At 43.5% G+C, this 23,809-nt stretch overlaps 1 protein-coding gene across 2 annotated transcripts; it reads left to right on the forward strand.

The window, feature by feature from the left end:
* Positions 1 to 730: 730 nt before the first annotated feature.
* On the forward strand, positions 731 to 6,135 carry RBMX (RNA binding motif protein X-linked). Of its 2 annotated transcripts, none has more exons than XM_079765283.1 (9): positions 731 to 911; positions 2,002 to 2,131; positions 2,348 to 2,454; positions 2,990 to 3,161; positions 4,103 to 4,255; positions 4,540 to 4,654; positions 4,732 to 4,875; positions 4,959 to 5,041; positions 5,692 to 6,135. In XM_079765283.1, exons 2-9 carry the CDS (start codon positions 2,023 to 2,025, stop codon positions 6,000 to 6,002), a joined length of 1,194 nt encoding a protein of 397 aa, XP_079621409.1. In that variant the 5' UTR covers positions 731 to 911; positions 2,002 to 2,022; the 3' UTR covers positions 6,003 to 6,135. The 2 variants fall into 2 exon arrangements, with proteins under 2 accessions (XP_079621409.1, XP_079621410.1); XM_079765284.1 differs by having other exon boundaries at positions 4,750 to 4,875.
* Positions 6,136 to 23,809: the final 17,674 nt, after the last annotated feature.

Raw genomic sequence — 23,809 nt, forward strand, 5'->3', positions numbered from 1 at the left:
AATGGCAAACAAAATACACAATGCCCAGTTAAATTTGAAGTTCAGATAAACAATAATTAAGTTTTTTTGTATATGATACTTACTTAAACTGAAAGTAAAATATCTGAACTTCAAACTTAACTGGGAGTCCTGTATTTTTCTTCGATAAATCAGGCAGCCTTACCCATGGAGGTGCCTTGCCCTTGTCTCACTTGTTCTGGGTTGTATTCTCATAGCCAAGCAGAGCCTACCATTTAGGTGTTCAGTTTATCTGCTGCCTTTTTGTATGCCCCCCCCCCCGATATTTATTTATCAGAATTTTATCCATACACTAAAAATTCTGGTTAAATATATTTTGGGGAAAAATATTTTATCGTCTATACTTCTTTGTTTTCCATTTCTGCAAAATTGTCAGAAGTATCTACCCTCATCACGCTACTTTTGAGAATTAAACCAGTTAAGTGATGTTAAAGTTTAGCAACGTTCCCCGGTCACTAGAACACGCAATTAATTTCAGTTCTTTAGTAAATGCAGCCAGTGAACCATTTCAGCGGGAAGCAAAAACGCGGGTTTACGGCGCACCGGTGGGGGCTGGGAAAACGGTTAGGAACAAGCCCTGGCCAAGAGCTGTGGGCCCGGAAATGGGGAGGAACTAAGAATGAATGGCAGAAAAGACAGCCAATGGGAAGACTGGGAACTGCTCACACCCCTCCCTTGCGTTTCAAATTCTAAGCTCCGTTTTCATCCGGGTCCTTCAGCCTCGTTCCCGGGCAGTATAAAGTTTGCTGTCTCCTTTGTTCGCCCTCGTTGCGCAGTAGTTCCTGCAGGTTCTCTCTTCCGTCTTCAGAGCCGGCGGCCCTCCCTTGTGCTGAGCGGCTAGGAAGCCTCTGTCAGCGAGCTCGTAGGAGCTTGAAACCGTCGTCACCCCTCCGGTAAGTGTGTCCTTTCCTTCGGCCTTTTTCTTGGCACTCTTGTCGTGTTAGGATCTGAGATTATCTCCCAGGAGATGGGGCTGGCGGGCGCCATTTTAAGAACCCAAAGGTGCCGACCTATTTAGATAAAGCAGAGTGTCGCAGGGAAACAAATGTAGTGGGTCCGTTTAGTTGTATGCTTGGAGAAAGTTTGACTGTCGCCTGCCGGGCTGGTGGCGGAGGTCCGGGTTTTGGCTGGACGAGGAGACCACGCCACCGCGGTACCTGCATTGGGATGGCGCCGGCGCTACAGATAAGCACGTGCAGTTTTACGCGGGGTCCTTGTTCATTGGTGGGGCCTTGAAGAGGAAGCCCTTTGAATTTTCCCAGCCACTGCTGATGGTAAAAGTTACTCCTCTGACCGGTGCCGGTTGTTCTGGGCCGAGTCCAAGTGTCGCCATTTTGTGTTTTCCACGCGGTTTTTAGTGACGGTTTTAATTGGGTTCTGCTGCAGCCATGGAATGTTGTACATTCCAGTGCGCGATTTCATGTACCGTTATTTAATAAGAAATTATATTGACACTTTCTAAGGTTCTTGTGACCTTTTTGGCGGGCCACGGACTGTTGAAGAACGGGAGGCATAACTTGGCTCAAACTTTAAATTTCTAAATAAGTTTACCAGGGAATCCTAATAAGGAAATAGAGTCCTCTGAAGAGAGCTTGATGTTAAGGACTTGCGTCTGGCCTGTGTGTGACCTTGAATGAGTCGATAGTCTTCAGGGTAATTAGGATGTAATTGTTTAAAAAGCTACAATTTTGAGATTAAAACAAACTTGTAAATGTTGAGTAGCCGTTACTAGATTAACACTGCCAGGGTGGATTAAGGGTAAACGCATAAATTAAATTGATCCTTTTAATCAGTTTAATAGAAACTCGCTATGGCTTAAGTAGTTAATTTGGGTTTCCTGCTTAGAAGAGATCGATTTTGGTGTCTAGTTATTAAGGAATAATGGTTTTAGAAAAATAAAAGAAATGCACTCTGATAAATTCATGTGTCCGATAAACTTGGAACTTTTCCCAGTGACATACTGTATATATTCTTTTTCTATAGACTCTTACCCAGGGGGTAAACATGGTTGAAGCTGATCGCCCAGGAAAGCTCTTTATTGGTGGCCTCAATACAGAAACAAATGAGAAAGCCCTTGAAGCTGTATTTGGCAAATATGGACGGATAGTGGAAGGTGAGTTTATCTGAAAGTATTTGCAGGGTTATTTTGTAATTAAAAAGGGAAGCTATGATGAATTTAATTGCAATGATCGTCTGAAATGATAATGTATTTTGTCCTCTAAGAAGTTCTGAGCTTTCTTTTTTAAAGATTCACTTTTGCTAATTCATTTGAACCAGAATAACACTTCCCCCTTTCACCCCCCCCCCCCGCCCGAAAATGACTTTTTAGTACTCTTGATGAAAGATCGTGAAACCAACAAATCGAGAGGATTTGCTTTTGTCACCTTTGAAAGCCCAGCAGATGCTAAGGATGCAGCCAGAGATATGAATGGAAAGGTGAGATTGTCTGCATACTAATGCAGTGTTTCCTAGTGCATAAAATAGCCAAGTCAGGCCTTAAGGCATGGCATCTCTTGAATTTTGTTTTTGGTGTATAACTTTCTAGGACCCTGTGATCGTAACCCTTTGTAATTTTATAGCCAAATTTACAGGTAATACTTTAGCAAGTCTTTCAGTTCAGAATAGTGTGTGCTGTTTATTTTATCTGGGATTTATAAACTGCTTTAATAACTTGGCTTTTCCTTTTGGTTATTAGTTTTGATAAGTTGATAGCCGGCCTTGTTTTAAAATTTTATCCACCAATAGTGCAGTAGGTCCACCTTGTTTGGCTCATATCATTAGGATCAGTCTTAAAGATGAGTAAGCATTTTAAGTAAATGGAAAAGTAACACCATGACTGTTTGCATTATTTTTCTTAGATTAATTAGCAAAATTTACCTGTAATTACATTTTCAAGGCCATTGCTGTCAGTGTGCAGTGGATATGCAAGTTCTTTTTAAATGATGATGTAACTAACCACTTAATTATTTAGTCCTTAGATGGAAAAGCCATCAAGGTAGAACAAGCCACTAAACCATCATTTGAAACTGGTAGACGTGGACCACCTCCACCTCCAAGAAGCAGAGGCCCTCCAAGGGGTCTTCGAGGTGGAAGAGGAGGAAGTGGAGGAACCAGGGGACCTCCCTCACGTGGAGGGCACATGGGTAATTTGGATCTACCTCATGCTTGGTGTTTAAGTTAGGAACTGCAAATCCATAACATGTGTGCTTTGTATAAGTCTTTAAGGGCTCCAGCTTTTGAAATTGAGACCACATGCTTATCTACCAAAGTGATAGTGACTTAAAAATGGGGCATCAAATCCTAAATTACATACTGTATTTTTAAATGATGGAAAATAAACTATTCAAATAGTTCATTCTAGGAAAAAACACTTGCAAAAAGAATTTTTGATAGGCCTAGCTGATTTGGCATACGAAAATTAAACAATTTATCAGATAAAATTTTTAAGATTATCCTTTTTTATTTCACTAGCCTATATAGATTTCATGCTCAGTATTTTCTTTTTTGTTGTTAATCCTCGCCATTTTTTTAAATATATTTTATTGATTTTTTTTACAAAAAATAAGGGAGGGGGGAGTTAAAACATCGGTGAGAGAGAAACATCAATCAGCTGCCTGCACACCCCCTATTGGGGATGTGCCCACAACCAAAGTACATGCCCTTGACCGGAATCAAACCTGGGACCCTTGAATCCACAGACCATGCTCTATCCACTGAGCTAAACCAGTTAGGGCCTCAGTATTTTCTTAAAAATATATTTTTATTGACTTCAGAGAGGATGGAGAGAGAGAGAGAGAGAGCAACATCAATGATAAGAGAATCATTGATCTGCTGCCTCCTGCATGTCCCCCACTGGGGATCGAGCCTACAACCCCAGCATGTGCTTGGACCATGACCTCCTGGTTCATAGGTTGGCACTCAACCACTGAGCCGCACAGGCCGGGCACATGCTCAAATCTTGTATGTGTGAAAACTAAAGCAAGATTCCCCAACTAAACAAATATTCTCAATGAAGCAAAGAACTTTTATAGCCTTTTCTTGATTCTTGTGAATATTAACATTTTTGTTTTCTATTCTAATGTAGATGATGGTGGCTATTCCATGAATTTTAACATGAGTTCTTCCAGGGGACCACTTCCAGTAAAAAGAGGACCACCACCGAGAAGTGGGGGTCCTCCTCCTAAAAGATCTGCTCCTTCAGGACCAGTTCGCAGCAGCAGTGGAATGGGAGGAAGAGGTAAGTTTCCATTTATGACAACCTATCCTGTCACCATAACACGAAAGATTGAGAGGTGAATCCTAAAAATTATACTTAAAACTGACTTACAGACCCCAGGTGATCTAGCTACATGCAGTAAATATGCATTAAAAAGAATTTAGGTGTGAATAGAAAATTTTAGAGAACAAAATATGATATAGTTCTAAGTCATATGTCATTGAATCACGATTTTTCATTGCTTGACTATAAATTCACATTGCATTTTCTATCTGAGTATATTTTAATAATGGTTTTTCCTTAAGCTCCTGTATCACGTGGAAGAGATAGTTATGGAGGCCCACCTCGAAGGGAACCCCTGCCTTCCCGTAGAGATGTTTATTTGTCCCCAAGAGATGATGGATATTCTACTAAAGACAGGTAACCGGAAAATGTAATAGCTCCCTCTTACAAATGATTAGTGTTGAAGGGAAAGCTCATCCAAAGCATCAAACAAGTTATTTTTGTTTTGGTAGCTACTCGAGTAGAGATTACCCAAGCTCTCGTGATACAAGAGATTATGCTCCACCACCAAGAGATTATACTTATCGTGATTATGGTCATTCCAGTTCACGTGATGACTATCCATCAAGAGGCTATAGGTAAGTCACTTTGCTTCCATGATTTTGCTGTAAAATGTAAAAGTTGATGCTCTGGGGCTTACAAGTTTTTCTCTTTAATTTAGTGATAGAGATGGCTATGGTCGTGATCGTGACTATTCAGATCATCCAAGTGGTGGTTCCTACAGGGATTCATATGACAGTTATGGTAAGATACTGGTTTAGTGTCTTTGAATATCACCAGCTTGAGTTTTTAGGTTCATGAGCCAATTTACTAGGCTGTGTGGTGCTTGCTTTTAAAGGGATGTTTGCTTGCTTTTAAGGGAATAACTATCAGCTGGGCTTTTCCTAGTTTTGTGAGGGGCTTTTGTTGTTGTTGTTGTTGTTGTTTTTTCTATAAGTTTTTTTTCTTTGAGGCTGTTTGCTTGCTTTGGAGGGGGATTTTGCTTGCTTAAATTGGCAGCCTTATGTGTTTTCCCCCAACAGTGCAAATACAATTTTAAAATTTTATTAACAACAACAAATGTTTACCATTCCAATATGAAGGAAAGTCTACAGTTCAAAATTGCAACTTATCACTGGAAAGTGGCTGAGTGTCTACTATAAAATAACAAGCTGTCTGGAATATCCTCTTGAAATACACACCGTCTTCAATCTTTTCAAACAAACATTAAAACCCATCCATTTCCATATCTCAGCAAATGAGCAAATCCCTGTTAATGGCCAGCAATGGCAGAGTTTAAAACCTCCCAGTTGAGAAAGTAAAAGTTTAATACAGAAATTCTGTAAATTCAGATTTAAATGTTGTATATATACAATTTATAGTGTTGCCATATTACCTGACCATTGACCCTGCAGGTAACTCACGTAGTGCTCCACCTACACGAGGGCCCCCGCCATCTTATGGTGGAAGCAGTCGCTATGATGATTACAGCAGCTCACGTGACGGATATGGTGGAAGTCGAGACAGTTACTCAAGCAGCCGAAGTGATCTCTACTCAAGTGGTCGTGATCGGGTTGGCAGACAAGAAAGAGGGCTTCCCCCTTCTATGGAAAGGGGGTACCCTCCTCCACGTGATTCCTACAGCAGTTCAAGCCGCGGAGCACCCAGGGGTGGTGGCCGTGGAGGAAGCCGATCTGATAGAGGGGGAGGCAGAAGCAGATATTAAAAACAAAACTTTGGACCAAAATCCCTGTTCAAAGAAACAAACAGAAAGTGGAACCTATTCTGTCATAACTACCCAAGGACTACTAAAAGGAAAAATTGTGTTACATTTTTCAAATTTCCTGTTAAGTTCCCCTTTCATAATTTTTATGTTCTTGTGAGGAAAAAAGTAAAATATGTTTGATCTTATGACATTGCTTTCAACAAGCAAATGTTAAATGTGTTAAGGCTTGACTTGTGTACTAGTGTTGTCATTTTCCAAGTAAAAGTGTCCCAAAAGGCCACTTTCTAATTTTTTCCCCCCAGTTAATGAGGCAAGCAATTCTAAGATCTACAAACATTTAGCCATCTAAAATGGAGAGATGAATCCCTCTGCCTATACAAACAAGCTAGCTATTAGAGGGTGGTTGGGGTATGCTACTCTTAGGATATCATTACAGTCTTCAAACTGAAATCTCAAATGTTATCAGTATGAAAAACCTGAGATCAGATGCTTATGTAAAGAAAGTGCTATTCACCCAGTAAACCCAAAACAAATAGTGCTGGCCATATTTTGTCTTTCTGACATTTCCTTGGGAATCTACAAGAACCTCTCCCTCCCCCCTCCCCCAATAAGATCATTTAAGTGTGTGTTAAGCAACTACAGAATACTAAATAAAAAGTTTGGCCAAAACCAACCATGAAGCTGCAAACGGTGCTTGCTCTTACTGTTTCAAATTTTTGCAACTCTGTAGTGTCTCACTTTTAAGGAACAGCTTGATTGCAAAGGAGAAAATAGATAAGCAATGAAGTTATCTCCAACTTCTCAAAGGCTTATGACTTCTAAAAAGTGAATCTATCAGCATTCCACATCAGATTTAAAGCATCAAATGCCTGTGAAACAGCAAAGATGGTAAGCAAAGCAAACTAGTTTTTCCATCTAAGTCGAAATTGAACACTTCCTCATAGTACAGTGAAACATACTGTACCTCATGGCAGTGGAAATGCTTTCTAGATTAAAAAAAACTTTTGGAAAAGCAAAGTGTTCTATAGCATATTAGAAGTTCTCCAAATTCAACTCTTGGATTTTTTTTTTTAAAGCATGTATGACACTTAAAGGCCTTTAGTACAGCTGTTTACCAGTAGCCACCTGGGGCTTGGGAGGGGGTAACTTAAGTTTTTGATGAAGACCTTTAAACATGCTTCACATATTTTAACATTTTTAAATTAGATTTTTAGTCAATGTAGGAAATGGCTTAAGTTTGGGGTGCCCCTCTCCCTACCCCTATAAGCCATTGCAAACTTGACATTTAGTTGGATGCCTGACTTGTTTTTCTGTGAAACTACACTATGGAGAAAATCTATTTGCAAGTGGTCTTTAAAAAGCAAAACCTGAGGCAGCATGACCCAGGTCCAGCCACGAAGTTGAAAAAGATGCTCTTGAATATAGTAAACTTGAAGACCTCCAACTAAAAATCCTTGTACTGCACATATTCCTTCAAATAAGTTTTGTCCGTTCAACTTATGGATTTAACATGGCAGTGCACCATTGGAACAGAATGAGAATCCATAAGCCATGCAACTTAACCATTTAAGCCATTCCAGTCCATCCCAAGCCAGTGAATCTTCCACCACTTAAGAGAAATAGTAGACCATGAAATACCTTAAGCTGCAAGTCTGAACTTGCCTTTTCTTTCTGGCAAAGGGGGCAGTAAGTTATAGGCAAGTTTTGAAGTATTTCTGACTAGAGATAACTAGTTACCTATTTAATTTTTACAGGTTGAGGATTATGGTCACGGAATGCTGATTTATTCACACTAGATAAAGCTGACTAAAGTTGGCAGCAAGAGAAATCAAACGCTAAGGTAAGTTTCAAAAGCATGGTAGCTTTTATAGGTTTAAAGACAAGCTTTGCCACTTTGCATGGTTAGGGTATTGGTACATTGTAAAGGGATCAAGTTAAGTGCTGTAATGTGCAACACCTTGCATATTAACTGCTGATTTGAATGTAGGGTGAAGCTATTTTAAACACAGGTATAGTTCTGTTCCATTATGGCTCAGTCATGTAATGCTTCGCTATTTTTCAATGTATAAAATTGGTTAGTGCTATTTCTGCATAAGCAGTTGTTGACTGGAGATGTATAGATTATGTTTTGGCAAATGAGCAAGCTTCCTATTATCAGTACCTGATTGATTACAGCACGCAGTACAAATCCACTAAAGGGAGACTAGATGCAGCTGCCAAGTTCCCAGTTTGAAAAACAATTTTATTGGTGTAATGATAGTTATATAGTCTTGATTACACTAAATTGATGCTTACAGGAATTGTACTGGGTATTTATGGTTGCTTTTAGAGTTTACAACTTAAAGCAAATGCATTGTTGCCAGTAAAAGCAACAAAATAGCATGTATTTAAAGAATAGGTAAGGGAGAGAAATTGACCTGATCACGTGCTTTTCATTTTACAGAGTTGTTGAAGCAGAAGAATGCAGAATGTGCATAAGGCACAACAGTTGCATAAGCAGTGCTCATCAGAATTGGTTTGGTGCAAGCAATAGATTTTTGCCTTCAAGGGTTCCTGTTGGACAAAAGGCATCAGTGTTGGTTAGCACTCTTAACTAGGGAGTGGTAGATACTTAAGTAATAATTGACAGATGGAGAAAGGGGAGCAATTAAGGAAATTGGTAAGTGGAGATAGTGAGGAGCGCTTATGGTTCTTTATGTAGATTTTATAGCTTTGGCTTTCATTGTTTAGCCAAAGTCATTAGGAACAACTTTAATTTAGAACTTCCTAATTATCAATGTCAGAAAGTTAATTAGAAAAACGAAAGGCATAAGCGGTAGCTCTATCTGATTTTCAGCAAGTGAAACACTCTGCTCTTATCCAGAACTGGGGCTAAGTCATAAAACAGCTAAAGGAAAGAGTAATATCTGGAAACATGGCTGAAATGATTGAAAGCACATTTAAAAACGAAACAAAATTGGGCCACTTGGCTTTTTAAACTGTATTTTTGTTAGCCTATGTTACCCCCACCTATCTTGGAAACAAATCCGAATACAGCTTCATTATGTTGGAGATCAGAGCCAATAGTATAAAATCTGTTCTCAAAGGAAACAGTTGAGTTGTTGGGTTAGAAAAATCAACTCAAGAATTTTTGCATAGTAAAATAGCAGTACTATCATATCCAACATTTGTGATTGTGGGAAATAATTAAGAAAGGTGTAACCCTCATTTGACAGGCTCTTAATCACAGATCATGAGGGTATTGGCCAAATTTTAAATGGCTGTTGCACTTACATAGCTGTCTTCCTCAATCCTATAATCTTAAATTACTTGGGTTTATGCTTTTGAGTCCTGAGATTTTATTTAGATATCTTGAAGATAGTGTAGAACATTGAGATTAATTATAGTAAATATCAATACTAAATTCAAATTAGGAAGTATGCTTAAATGACCAAGACAGCCATTTGGCAAGTAGTTTACTGACCCAGTAGACTTAATTCTGCTCTTGTTGGAAAAGAATTGATCTTGATATTTCTGGCTTTATACTGGCTGTAAAAACACACAAAAAAAAACCACAGAATTGATAGTGTTTTCCTTGTTTATTTGAATATAGAACATAGGTATTATAGATCACTTCTCTTTTTGGAATGTTTTGTATTTGAAACTTAATAAAACTTAATATGCATTTTTGTGGTCCTGGGTTCTTATTTGCAATAAGGAATTTATTTAGACTTTTTTTTTTTTATCTGAGAGGCTGGGAGAGAGTCCTCAATGATGAGAATCATTGATTGGCTGCCTCCTGCAAACCCCCATCCTCCACTGGTGATCAAGCCTGCAACCCCAGCATGTGGTTTGACCAGGAATTGAACTGTGACCTCTTGGTGCATAGGTCCACTCAACTGCTGAGCTACACTGGCCAGGCTACTTTACTTTTAAATATGACATTAACTTGGTCCCTTCCCCAAAACGTTCTCATCCACTGTTGGCACTTGAGCAGTTATTAAGGAACATAGTCACTGAGGTGGCCTATTGCTGTCACTGGACTTGGTTTCTTTGGGGAGTGAGCTCCATGTAGGCATCAAGGTAATTTGTATGGTTTCATTTAATCCTTACCCTGAAGTGAAATGGGGGCAATAACAAATTAGGAGCTAAAATAGCAAAGATGTACTGTAGTGCTTTTAATCTTACTTAACTCTTGGGAAAATTGGTATGGAAACTTCTAGGCAGTGAATCCACCTTGGACTAAAGTCCTTCAGCATTGCTGTTAAACCAGCACATGATTAATACGTTTCTGTATTCACAATTTTGTTTCTCTGTCTGCCAGTTATATATACATCTGACCTCTGATACTTAATGCCAAAACAACTTAGTAACATTTGTCCTTTGTTCAAGGGAAAACCATGGACTGAGGTATTACCAGGTCCAAGAAACTAGGTTAGGTGAGCTATCTAAAGTTGAGTTGGAGGATTGTGATTGGTGTATGTTAAGGTTTCATATAAATATAGACTGACATGGGCTTAGATTTGTGACATGGGCCAGGCCACTGGGGCAGCTTCCATTTTGTGGTTCCTAATATACGAATTAACTTACCTAGCACCTAAAATAGGGTATTGCCTTTGGGTTATAGCCAGTTGCATGGAACTTGAACCACATGGAAAAGGAATGCTAACTACTGAGTATTAGGATGGCAGAAAAAGGCCCAAGTATTGTCCTTAAATAAATAACCTCAGCCTATAATCAGTTCCAGAAAATTGTCATCCCAGTCAACAGCATCTCCCTCCCCCGGAGAAGCAATGATATCACTGTAGAATGTTTTTGCATATTTTAATAACTTCATTTAAGTCCTACATGAATATAGTTTTTGTGTGTCTGCTTTCAACATGTTTTTGAGATTGTTATAATTGTGGGTAGTAGCTCATTTTTTGTTGTTGCAGAGTAGAATTTCAGTGTATGCTTTATGTGCATAGTATGTCCATTCTATTGATGTCATGTGGCCTATTACCAGTTTTGGGCTATTGACTAAAATTTATGAAGAGTTCTGGTTGCTTTCCAACACTTAACTGATCTATTTTTAACCATTTTTGAGTTTAGTTGGCATGCAATAATAGTTTCAGGTGTACGAAATAGTGATTCGATATTTATATACCTTACAAGGTGATCACCACTAAGTCTAGTAACCATCTGTCATTGCATACTTATCACAGGATTGATTATATATATTACCCTTACACCTTTTTCACCAATTCCCCTACACCTCTAACCATAAGTTTATGTGAGGTTTTTAAAAATTCTTTATTGTTAAAAGTATATGTCTCTTCTCCCCCCTCCCCATTGACCTCTCCCGCCCCCCAGCACATACCTTCACCCCCCACCCCCTACTGTCTGTCCATTGGTTATGCTTCTATGCATGCATACAAATCCTTTGGTTTATCTCTTGCCCCCCCCCGCCCCCGCCTTCCCTCTGAGATTTGATGGTCTGGTCTGTTCAATGCTTCTATGCCTCTGTATTTTGTTTCTATTTTTGTTTTGTTTGTTCTTGGTTTAGTTTTTTACTTTCCACATAAAGTGAAACCATAAGTTATTTGTCTTTCCATTATGATTTTTTAAAATACATTTTATTTTTTTAAAGAGAGGAAGGGAGAGGAATAGAGAGAAACATCAATGCGAGAGAAACTGATCAGCTGCCTCCTGCACACTCCCTACTGGGTATGTGCCTGCAACCAAGGTACGTGCCCTTGACCGGAATCGAACCTGGGACCCTTTAGTCCGCTGGCCGACGCTCTATCCACTGAGCCAAAACGGTTAGGGCTCCATTATGATTTTAATTCGCATTTCCCTTAATGACTGATACTGAGCACTTTAAAAATATTTTTTGGGATTTTAAATTTACAGAAGTTGCAAAGATAGCATAGAGTTCCTATATATCCTTCACCAGTTTGCCCTGATTTTAATCTTCTATAACTGGTACATTTGTTAAAACTACGAGATTAATATTGGAATATGACTTAACTAAACTTCAGACTTCAAATTTCACAATTTTCCCACTACTATCTACATTCCAGGATCCAATCCAGTATGTCACATTGTATTTTATAATGGGGCAGTTCCTCATGTTCTTATAGCCATCTGTATATCTTTCACAAACTGTGCAAGTGTTTTGTCAGTTTCAAAAAACTGGATGGTCTTCCTTTTTTTAAATTTATTTTATTTTAGAGAGAAGGGGGAGAGAGACAATGATTGGTTGTCTCCAGCACACACCACAACCTGGGCATGAGCCCTTACTGGGAATCAAATTAGCAACTTTTTGATGCATAGAACAACGCTCAACCAACTGAGCCATACTGTCCAGAGCTGGATCATCTTTTAAATGTTGCAAATATTAATGTATTCTGGATACAAGTTGTCTGTTAACGTGTTGTGAATATTTTCTAGTCTTTGTCCTGCCTAATTTTTTTTGTAATCCTCACCTGAGCATGTCTGTTTAAAATATGTTTTTATTGATTAGAGAAAGGAAGAGAAACATGGATCAGTTGCCACACACACCCTGGCTAGGGGTCCAACCTGCAACCTTGGGTATGTGCTGTGACTGGGAATAGAACCGGCGATCTTTATATGCACGGGATGATGCTCCAATCAACTGAGCCACACTGGCTGGGGCTTGCCTATTATTATTGACTAGAGGCCCAGTGCAGGAAATTCGTGCATGGGAGTGGGAGGTGTCCCTCAACCCGACCTGCACCCTCTCCAGTCTAGGACCCCTGTGGGATTGGGCCTAAACTGGCAGGCGGACATCCCTCTAACAATCTGGGACCGCTGGTTCCTAACCGCTCGCAGGCCTGATTGCCCCCAATTCCCCTCCCCTGCCGGCCTGATGGCCCACAACTGCCCTCCCCAGCCGCGACCCGCCTCCAGTGGAGACACAGGGACCAGCCTCCATGAGGCCTCCTCCATGCCATGCAGAGCCCCAGGACTCACCACACAGAGTGGCCACTGGGCCCTGCCTCCGCTGTGCGCGTGGCCATCTTGTGATTGGCGTCACGTGAGGGTGTGACTCCACCTAGGCTTTTATTATATAGGAGGATGAGCAATTTATCAAATTTTATGGTTATTGCTTCCTATGACCTATTAAAACTGTCTACTTTGAGGTCATTTAAGATTTTTTCTGTCTTCTACATACAGGCTTCAAGTGAACAATTCAGTATTTGCATACTGTCTGGTGTGTTCACCACCCAAAGTCAAGTCTCTGCATCCCCATTTATCCCTCCCACTTTCCCTCTGGCTATCACCACACTGTTGTCTATGTGTATTAAACTAGACTACCAGGCCATTGTAATCAAAACAGCCTGGTATTGGCATAAGAGCAGGCATATAGATCAGTGGAACAGAACAGAACCCAGAAATAAACCCATATCATTATGGTTGATTAATATTTGACAGGGGACAGGAGCAAACAATGGAATAAACAGTTTCTTCAATAACTGATGTTGGGAAAATTGGACAGGTACATGCAAAAGAAAATAAGACTAGACCACCAACTTAAACCATACACAAGAATAAACTCAAAATGGATAAAAGTCTTAAAAGTAAGTCACAAAACCATAAAAATCCTAGGAGAAAACAGGCGGTAAAATCTCAGAGAACTCATAGCAATACAGGAAAAAAATAATGTGGCTACACCAAACAAGCTGCACAGCAAAAGAAACCAACAAAATGAAAAGGGCAGCCCATTGCATGGGAGAACATATTTACCAATGCTATATCTGATAAGTGGTTAGTTTTAAAAATACAAAACTTACATAACACCAAAGCATATAACTCAATTAGAAATCTGGCCAAAGGGCCTGAATAAACAGGACATTCAGATGGCCAATAGATATGAAAAGATGCTCAATGTCATTAACCTTTTGCACTCAGATTTCGAGTGTGACTCGACACGGTTAGCATCGGTAGCAGGAATCGAGAAGAAAGCAAGCGAGTGCAAAGGGTTAATCAGAAATGCAAACTAAAATCACAATGAGATATCTCATGCCTGTCAAGGATGTCGTGAAAGGGGAACCCTCATGTGCTGTTTATGGGAATGAAGACAGGCACAGCCACTGGAAAACAAGTTTCCTCAAAAAATTAAAAAGGACTACCTTTTGAGCCAGTGATCAGACTTTTGGGAATATATCTGAAGAAACCCCAAACACTAATTTGAAAAAAGATATGTGTCCCTATGTTAATTGCAGCATTATTTACAATAGCCAAGATCTGGAAACAACCCAAGTGCCGATCAATAGAGTGGATAAAAAAGCTGTGGTATATTTACACAATAGAATACTACTCGACTATAAAAAGAAAATCTTATCTTTTGCAACAGTATGGATGGACCTGGAAAGTATGCTGAGTAAAATCAGTCAAACCAAAAGATAAATACTATATGATCTCAATATGTGGAATCTAATCAACAAAATAAAGTAGAAACATAGAACAGACTGACAGCTGTCAGAGGGAGATTTGGGAGGCTGGGTGAAAAATTGTGAAGAGATTAAGGAAAGTGATGTTTTAACTTATTTGTTAGGTCTATAATCCATTTTTATTTGATTTTTTTTATGATGAAGTAGCATTTGAAACTTATTTTTTAAAACATCGATATAAGCCCTAGCCGGTTTGACTCAGTGGATAGAGCGTCCTGCTTTGGACAGTCCCGGGTTCGATTCCAGTCAAGGGCACATGCCCTGGTTGCAGGCTTGATCCCCAGTCAGTGGCGTGAAGGAGGCAGCCAATCAGTGAATCTCTAGGCACAGGAACTGCTCGGGATGAAATTTAAAAGTCTAACGGACAGCCCTTCATCCGCATTGTGGGCGAGTCCATCCTTGACTGCTAGGTGGAAACGAGAGACTCGAGGGAGAGAGAGAATGAGAAAGTAAAGCTTTCAAAGCTCCCCCGCCCCAGCATCCCCACCCCACGGGTGGTCCTGATGCAACCTGTCCCTGTCCAGCACACTAGTCATGGGCCATCATTGATGTTTCTATCTCTCCCTCTCCCTCTCTGAAATCAATAAAAATAAACTTTAAAAAAGACAAACATGGATATCCATTTATTTTAGCATCTTTTATTGAAAATCTCAGTATATTTGTAGGAGCCATATATACCTAGGTACATTACTGTACTTTTTCTTATTAGTATGTCTACCTTTTTCTTGATTACTGTAGCTTTATAGTAAATTCTGTAAAGATACTATTTAAAAAATGTTTTCTTCCTTCAGAGTGTTTTTCCCCCTTAAGGTAATCGCTGTTTGTTTTTTCCATGTTAGAGGCTTTCCTAAAATGAATGGAAATTTTGGGTTTCATGCTTATGATTATAAGAGTAGGAGATTAAAATGTTTGTAAGCTCTGAAGCCTTTTTGGCTTTGACCTTAACTGTGGGGGGTTTGTTTGTTGGAGAACCCCTGATTCCAATGCCTTTAGATTTTTCCTCTTGGGCTAATAATATTCCTCAAGGAAATCTTGGCCAAATACCTGCCTTGAAGATCTAGGTTGTTTTTCCTAGCTCAAGATGGAGGGTTGGGGTTCAGTGTATGTTTGGTGGGCAATCACATGGCCTGTGTGCCTGCACATGTAATATGCTCTCCACTCCAACAGCTCCTACTGACTGGGAACTGCTGTTCTCTGTCTTGCCATGGTGATGAAGTAGAGAATGATCTCAGCAATGTTGGAGTGGGGTATGGGGGAAAGGCACAATTAGAAATTTCTCCTGGCATCTCTGTAATGGTGCCTACCCCTATACCATTTTACACCACTCTCCCCTGAACTTCATCCCTGCCCCAAACTCATCTCTATAGATGTTAGAGACTGAGTTCAATTTTCAGCTCCAGCATTACCAGCTGTGAAACCTTAGGGAAGTTAACCTCTCTATACTTGTTTTCTCATATGTAAAATGGAGTTCATAATATCTAATAGCATTGACTGAGAAGATTAACTGAGTTAATAGTGCCTGGCATGTGGTAAATGCTGCATAAGTAGCAGATTTCATCTGTCAGTTTTTCTCATGTGTCATCTTCAGGGCTGGAATTGGGGAGGGAGCCAGCACCTTATGTTAGATCAGCATCTTGTAAAGGACTGAAAGTCCCTACTGCAAGCCAAGGTTTTTCCTTTTTCTCGAGTCATATTCCTCATTTTTTGGGTACATTACTGTGATTATTCACACAGGGTCCTTCTTAATTTACTTAAATGGTTTGCTATTATTATATACTAGAGGCCCGGTACACGAAATCCGTGCACGGAGGGGGGGTGTCCCTCAGCCCAGCCTGTACCCTCTCCAATCTGGGACCCCTCAAGGGATGTCCGACTGCCCGTTTAGGCCCGATCCCACTGGGCCTAAACGAGCAGTCAGACATCCCTCTCACAATCCAGGACTGGCTCCCAACTGCTTGCCTGCCTGCCTTCCTAATTTCCCCTAACTGCTTCTGCCTGCCAGCCTGATCACCCCCTAACCACTCCCCTGCCAGCCTGATTGATGCCTAACTGCTCCCCTGCCAGCCTGTTTGCCCCCAACTTCCCTCCTCTGCCGGCCCAGTCACCCCTAACTGCCCTCCCCTGCAGGGTTGATCACCTCCAACTGCCCTCCCTTGCAGGCCTGGTGCCTCCCAACTGCCCTCCCCTACTGGCCATCTTGTGGTGGCCATCTTGTGTCCACATGGGGGCAGGATCTTTGACCACATGGGTGTGTGGGAGTGATGGTCAATCTGCATATTACTCTTTTATTAGATAGGATAGAGGCCTGGTGCATGGGTGGGGGCCAGCTGGTTTGCCCTGAAGGGTGTCCCGGATCAGGGTGGGGGTTCCCTTGGGGCGTGGGGCGACTTGAGCAAGGGGCCTATGGTGGTTTGCAGGCCGGCCATGCCCCCTGGCGACCCAAGCAGAGGCCCTGGTATTTGGAATTTATTTACCTTCTACAATTGAAACTTTGTAGCCTGGAGCGGAGCCAAGCCTCCTGCATGCTCCGTGGCCCGCAGCCATTTCTGTTTGGGTTAATTTACCTTCTATAATTGAAACTTTGTAGCCTTAAGCAGAGGCCTGGGCCCTGCCAGGGTGTGCTGAAAGCTTTGCTTTCTCCGTTGCCGGGGGCAACCCTGGCCTGGTCTCTCCAGCTCCGTGGCTACCGCCATTCTGTTTGAATTTGTTTACCTTCTATAATTGAAACTTTGTAGCTTGAGTGGAGGCTTCGGCCTGGCAAGGGCATGTGGAAAGCTTGGCTTCCTCTGTTGCCTGGGAAACCTTGCTCTCTGTGGCTGTAGCCATCTTGGTTGGGTTTATTTGCATACTCGCCCTGATTGGCTGGTGGGTGTGGCTTGGGCTGGTGGGCATGGCTTGGGCGTAGTGAAGGTGCAGTCAATTTGCATATTATCCTTTTATTAGGTAGGACTAGAGGTCCAGTGTGCACAAAATTGGGTGCGGTTAAGGTCCCTAGGCCTAGCCAGGCCTCCGTTGCTGGCCTCTGCTGCCCTGCGATGCTAAGTGAAGCTCCCCGCCCCACCCCGGGATGCTCAGCAATGCTCCCCCCATCCCACCACTGCTCTGCGAGGCTCCCCCACGCCCTGAGACTGCTCTGTGAGGCTCCCCCACCCCACCCCGTGACTGCTCCGCGAAACTTGCTGCCACTGGTGACTGCTCCACTAAGCTCGCTGCCGCCCTGCAAAGCAGCCCGCCACCGCCAAAGCAGCCCACCACTGCCGCTGCTCAAAGTCCCCAGTCCCACCCACTGCCACTCCCCCCTCATGGCGAGTGTCTCAGGGGTGAGGGAGGGACCAGTTGTTCGTTCAGTCATGATGGCACCTAGCTCTTTTATATATTAGGGGCCCAGTGCACGAATTCATGCACTTTGAAAGGAACTGTGGGCCACGAGGCTGCGGTGGGCACAGGGGCGGGTCTCGGCCCATCCTCCACGCCCCCACCCAGCGCCTCCTGCCACGGCCCTCAGTCCTCTGTCTGCCAGCATCCCCGCTCCCGCCATTGCTCTCACATGCTGATGCAGACAGCGCTGGCCCTGCTTGCACTCACTGATGGCGCATAGCGATTGGGGCCGGCGCCAGCAGCGGGTGTGCAAGCGGGGCTGGCGCTGTCAGCGAGTGCAAGTGGTGGCTGCTGCCGTGATTGCCCCTCAGGAGCAGGGGGAGGTGGAGAAACCCTCAGGGGCGATTGGGGCCGGCAGCTGCCGCTTGCACCCATTGACAGTGCCCAGCAATTGGAACTGGTGCTGGGCACTGGCTGTGGTGCGAGCGGGGCTGTCGCTGGCAGTGGGTGCAAGTGGCAGCTGCTGCCCTGATCATCCCTCAGGAGCAGGGGGAGGTGGAGAAGCCCTGAGGGACAATTGGGGCCGGCAGCCACTGCTCGCACCTGCTGATGGCACCAAGCAATCATGGCCAGTGCCAAGCACCGGCAGCAGGTGTGAGCAGCGGCTCCAGTGCCAGCAGTAGATGCAAGCATTGGGCAGGACCACGGCACATGCGAGCAAATAATTTTCAGTAACTACCAGAGGCTCACCCTGATGACAGTGCTCGGTGCCCCACCTTGGTCTGGCACTGCTGCTCACCAGCTCCACCATCCCACCACGGCTGACGCCCACCATGTTCCACATGTGCCCCCTGGTGGTCAGCGCACGTCATAGCAACCGGTTGTTTGGTTGTTAAGTTGTTCTGCCATACAGTCTGCATATTAGCCTTTTATTATATAGGACTAGAGGCCCAGTGCACAAAATTCATGCATGTGTAGGGTTCCTAGCAGCTGCCAGCTGCCAGCAGGGGCCTCCCTTCCCCTTGCTGCCTGTCGCCGCTGCCACCAGCCGAGGCAGGGCCGGCTGGGGGAGGGACCGCAAGCAGTTGTCCATCCGGCCCCACCCCCTGGTTGAACTATTTGCATTTATTATAGGGACTAGAGGCCCGGTGCATGGATTTGTGCACCAGTGGGGTCAATCAGCCTGGCCTGCACCCTCTCACAATCTGGGACCCCTCGGGGGATGTTGGACTGCCGGTTTTGGCCTGGTCTCTGCAGGCCAGGCTGAGGGACCCCACTGGTGCATGAATCTGTGCACCGGGCCTCTAGTATGCATATAAGATCTTTGGTTAATCTCTCCCTGCCCTCTCCCCTCCCCACTTCCCTCTGAGATTCATCAGTGTGTTCCATGTTTCCATGCCTGTGGTTTCCGCTCCTGTGTTGAGGTTCTGCCCCCTGGTGGTCAGTGTGTGTCATAGCTACTGGTCAAACGGTCACTTAGTCTTTTATATATATATAGATTGGTTCTTCTAACTTCTCATCACCATGTTTTGAAGATTTACCCATGTTGCAAAATATACATCTAGTTCATTCTAGCTATAGCATCATATTTGATTGTGTGCATCTCCCATCATTTGCCATCTACTCTGCCAGTTTGGTATGTAATCTCTTTCTTCCTGGGTTATATATTACCTGGCTGCCTGAAGTATGCTGAGATTTGACCCTAGTTGTGGGTCTAGTGGCATTTTGAGGTGGTTGTGGTGGACCTTAAAAACAGCATCCACTTTCAAGGGGTCTGCCCCAGGTGAGGTTATCACAAGATTTTAAGCAGTGAAAGAGTTATTCTAGACACTGCAAGGCAACATGCTTCAACTGGTAAGGGAGGTTCAGAATGACTTGATTCAAGATTGTCAATTCATCTGGGTCCAAACAGAAAGATGTCTCCATTCCAAGTTTCAGGGTCCCATTCCTCATAAATGCCCTTTCACTTGAGAAACTTGATGAGACCAACTTCAACTCATAATTCATCATCCAGTTCAGTTGATTTTCAGGAATATGAGGCCTGCAGCTATAGATTGATGGGCTGAGAGTTAATGGACTTGAGCTTGTAATTGTTTTCTTTGTAAGCACTCAAGTGAACTCAAAATAAGCCTCCCAAAATCAGTCTTTTTTTTTTAAGAGAGGAATTTTATTTCATTTTTATTATTTTTTTAAATTCTCACCTAAGGATATTTTCCCATTGATCTTTAGAGGGAGTGGAAGAGAGAGGGAAAGACAGAGAGAAATAGCAATGTGAGAGAACACATCAATTGGTTACCTCCTGCACGTGCCCCAACCAGGGCCCCGGGCTGGGGAGGAGCCTGCAACCAAGGTACATGCTCTGGACCAGAATTGAACCTGGGGCCCTTTGGTCTGCAGGCTGACGCTCTAGCCACTGAACCAAACCGGCTAGGGCCCAACACCAGTCTTTATGGTCATTACTGGTACAATGGTTAAGTGTCAATCTTCTCCCTATGAGTCTATCACCATTTTGCTTATTTTTTAACTTTTAAAAAACATTTTTAAAAAATTGAAGTTTAACACAGAAAAGTAAACTAAACCACTTCCAATTTTTTCTTTTTTCTTCTCCCCACCCCTTTTGCTTTATTTGAAACTGGCCCACATACTATAGAGCAGACTACAAGCACCATGAGGCCAGCTTCAGTTTTACTTTTCCTCCTTTAACAACCACCAAAACTGGTGTTCAGATCCAATGGGAAAGGGAACCTGCAGGCAAAATCATTTCCTCTTCATATGATGATGGGGTAACTGGTGCTGACCCTGCTTGTCCACCACAAACAACTATAAAACTGGACAAAATATAATGAGACAACTATTTTCAGGCATTACACAGTAAGCATTATCTATATACAGAGTGGCCAGATTATTATGATCTCTGAACGCATAATAATCTGGCCACTCAGTGTATATCCTATATAATAAAAGGCTAATATGCAAATTGTCCCCTCGACCAAGAGTTCAACCAGCAGGCAGGCCAGCCAACCGCCCATGTCCCCTCCCCCTGGCCAGGCTGGCTGGTCCCCACCCATGTCTAATATACATATAAACTGAGTGGCCAGATTATTATGCGTTCAGAGATCATAATAATCTGGCCACTCAGTGTATATACTAGTAAAATGCTAATATGCTACGTGTCTGACAATCTCACTAGTCGCTATGATGTGCAGTGACCACCAGGGAGCAGACGCTCAACACAGGAGCTGCTGATCTGCAGTGACTTGGCAGCGGCAGTTTTTGGGTGAAGCACACCGAAACCAGAGAGGAGGGAGCCTGATTCCTTGTGGGGCCACACGATTCCACCTTCGGCCGTGGGTTATGTTGTCGCTGGGGCACTGTTGGCCCCAAATCTAATTTACTGCATACTTGTGTTTGCATTCCATACCCTGTGTGACAGCAACTTTGCAGGGTGTCCTCTCACACTCTGGGACCCCTCAGGGGATGTCAGAGAGCCAGTTTCTGCCCAATCCCCACAGGCCAGGCTGAGGGATCCCACCTGCCGGAGGGACCCCACTCACTTCGCAGATGCTGGGGAGGGACCACCAAGGGAGGTTGGCTCCAGGGCGCGTCTGGCCCTTCTCACCCAGTCCCACCCTGCTGGCCACCTTCTAATTAATTTCCTTTCAATGTGCACAAATCCATGCACTGGGTCACTAGTAGAGTATAATCTCTGAGAAAAGGGAAACACATGAGGGGAGCCTTATATTCACTCCAGTTCTCTTCCTGGGGACAACTGTAACACAGGAGGTAGGGTCCTAGTCTCAACAGGTTTAAAATCAAAGTGTTATGTTAAATGAATTGCTGCATTCATCTCTGAAGGTTCTAGGAGAGAGTCCATTTCCTTATTCATTTGTGTTGGCAGATTTCATTTCCTGTGCTTATAAGACTGAGGTCCATGTTTTCTTTAAGTCTATAAACTGAGTAATGCTTCCAACTTCTAGGGGCTACCAGGTTCCTTGGCTTGTATCCCCCTTCCTCCATCTTCAAAGTCAGCAATGGCAGGTTGAGTCCTTGTCATGTTGCATCTCTCTGGACCTTCTGCTTCCCTCTTTTACTTTTAAGGATTTGTGTGATTAGCCTGGTCTCACATTGATAATTCAGAATAATCTCCCAATTTTATTTTAAATGATTAGCAACTTTAATTTCATCTGCAAACTTAAATCCTCCATGTAACATATTCACAGGTTCTGGGGATCAAGACATGGACATTTTTGTGAGGGCCATTATTCTACTTACCACACAAAATGTGTTCTCTAACTGTAATGGAACCACAATTACTTTAGCAAACCTGATTCCCCCTACTTCTGCAACATTATGTAGAGTTAGTGATCCACTATGCACTCCAGTTACTTATTCCTCCCTGTCCCCAGACCCTAGAAAACGAATCTACTTTCTGTTTTAATGGATTTGCCCATTTTTTTCCAGTTTCCATCTCCATTTTTATTGAAATATTAAAAATGCAGAGGTGAAATGCATGATTGATGCCAAGGAATTCATGAAGTGTGAATGTGAACACTTGATCCACAGTACAAGCCCTCCCCCCAGCCCCCACTGACCAGAAGGGCAGGGGAAGGGAAAGACCAAAGAGATCCATAGGTTCCCAGTAAATTGGACTGTGAACACCTGATACACAAAGGAGGGCAGAAAGCAGAGGCCTGTACCCAGGCTAGAGACACAGGGACTGGCAGAACCAGCAGCCAGCCAGGTACTGGGAGTCTTGACACACCAGTGCCCCGGGAGAGTGCCCAAAAGGAGTTGGGCTGGTCAGTGAGGACCCCCCATGTTACAGGCTCTAGGCTCTGGCCAAGGCTATGGGGACAGGGTCACTGTGTAGGGATTTCCCTGCTGCTACAGGAAGGCGGGGGGTGGGGAGGGCATTCTCAGGATTCACCAGAAAGGAGTATAATTCTAAAGGATACAGTTGGAAAAAATAAATAAATAAATAAATAAATAAATAAATAAAGGATACAGTTGGAATGCAGGGTGGCCATCATCACTGGGTCCAGGTTGTCTGAAAGACAACAGGTCCTGGGACCCCTACTCCCTGGGGAAGGTTGCTAGACCTAACTAGCACAATCTCTGCCCAGGCCTCCAGAAGTCCCCAGAAGGAGGAAGGAGCCACCACAGATCCTGAGGCACTGAGTCACCTCTGGCCAGAGCAGAGACCAGTGTGACTCCACAACAGACATGACTGAAAGAGCTTTTGGCCTAGAGTCTGTCCTTAGACAAGGCATAGAGGCTGAGCCTGCTTCCCTGCTCAGGCACCAGGGGTCTCTCAGGGTGGGGGCGCTATCTATCTCAAATGGATGCTAGAACTCAGCCATGTCATCCAAGCTGCGTCCAGGCAGAAGCAGAGGGTTAGAACATTCTGGGGGAAGTGCCACTTGGTAAAAGCTGACCAGGATATGTGGAAGATAAGGCAGAAACAGGAAGCAGACTCCAGGTTGAATTCCTCAGTTGTGGAGTACCCATGCTGAGGGGAGGATAGGAGCAGGGGGCTTGCACCCAGGCCTTCACCCAGACAGGGAGGAGCCTCAGCAGGGCCTGCCTAAGCCAGCTCAGCCTTTCATTCCCTGGGCAATCAGGAGGGGGTGGACCAGCCCAGTTAACCATCCCAGCCAACAGTGATTTTGGCATCTGCAGTTGCCAGGGAAAGAGGAAGGAGAAAGCAGAAAAGGGATTTCTGGGGCCAGTCCTCCCACTGGAAGAGCTAAGGCCAGCTCTGCACAGTCCTACAGGAACCAGGGACCCAAGGAGGCAGAAGTATAAGGTGAAGAAAAATGTCTCATGGTAATAGCGAGGACTCCAGGGTTGGCAAGGTGGACTGGAAATAAGGGGAGGAGGAGCTGCCCAGTTGGCTGGCTCCAGCTTCTGTCTCCTCAGGCTTCATGACCCCTTCTGGGCAGTAGCCCTGGGCTCCTATAAGGCTGATGCCAGGAGGAAGAGTCCAAACTAGGACTCCCGGAGGAAGGGCTATCAGAGAAGGGGACTGGTGGGCAGGGCCTGGGCTCAGAGCCC

Source organism: Cnephaeus nilssonii (assembly GCF_951640355.1).
Source record: "Cnephaeus nilssonii genome assembly, chromosome: X".
Lineage (NCBI taxonomy): Eukaryota > Metazoa > Chordata > Mammalia > Chiroptera > Vespertilionidae > Cnephaeus > Cnephaeus nilssonii.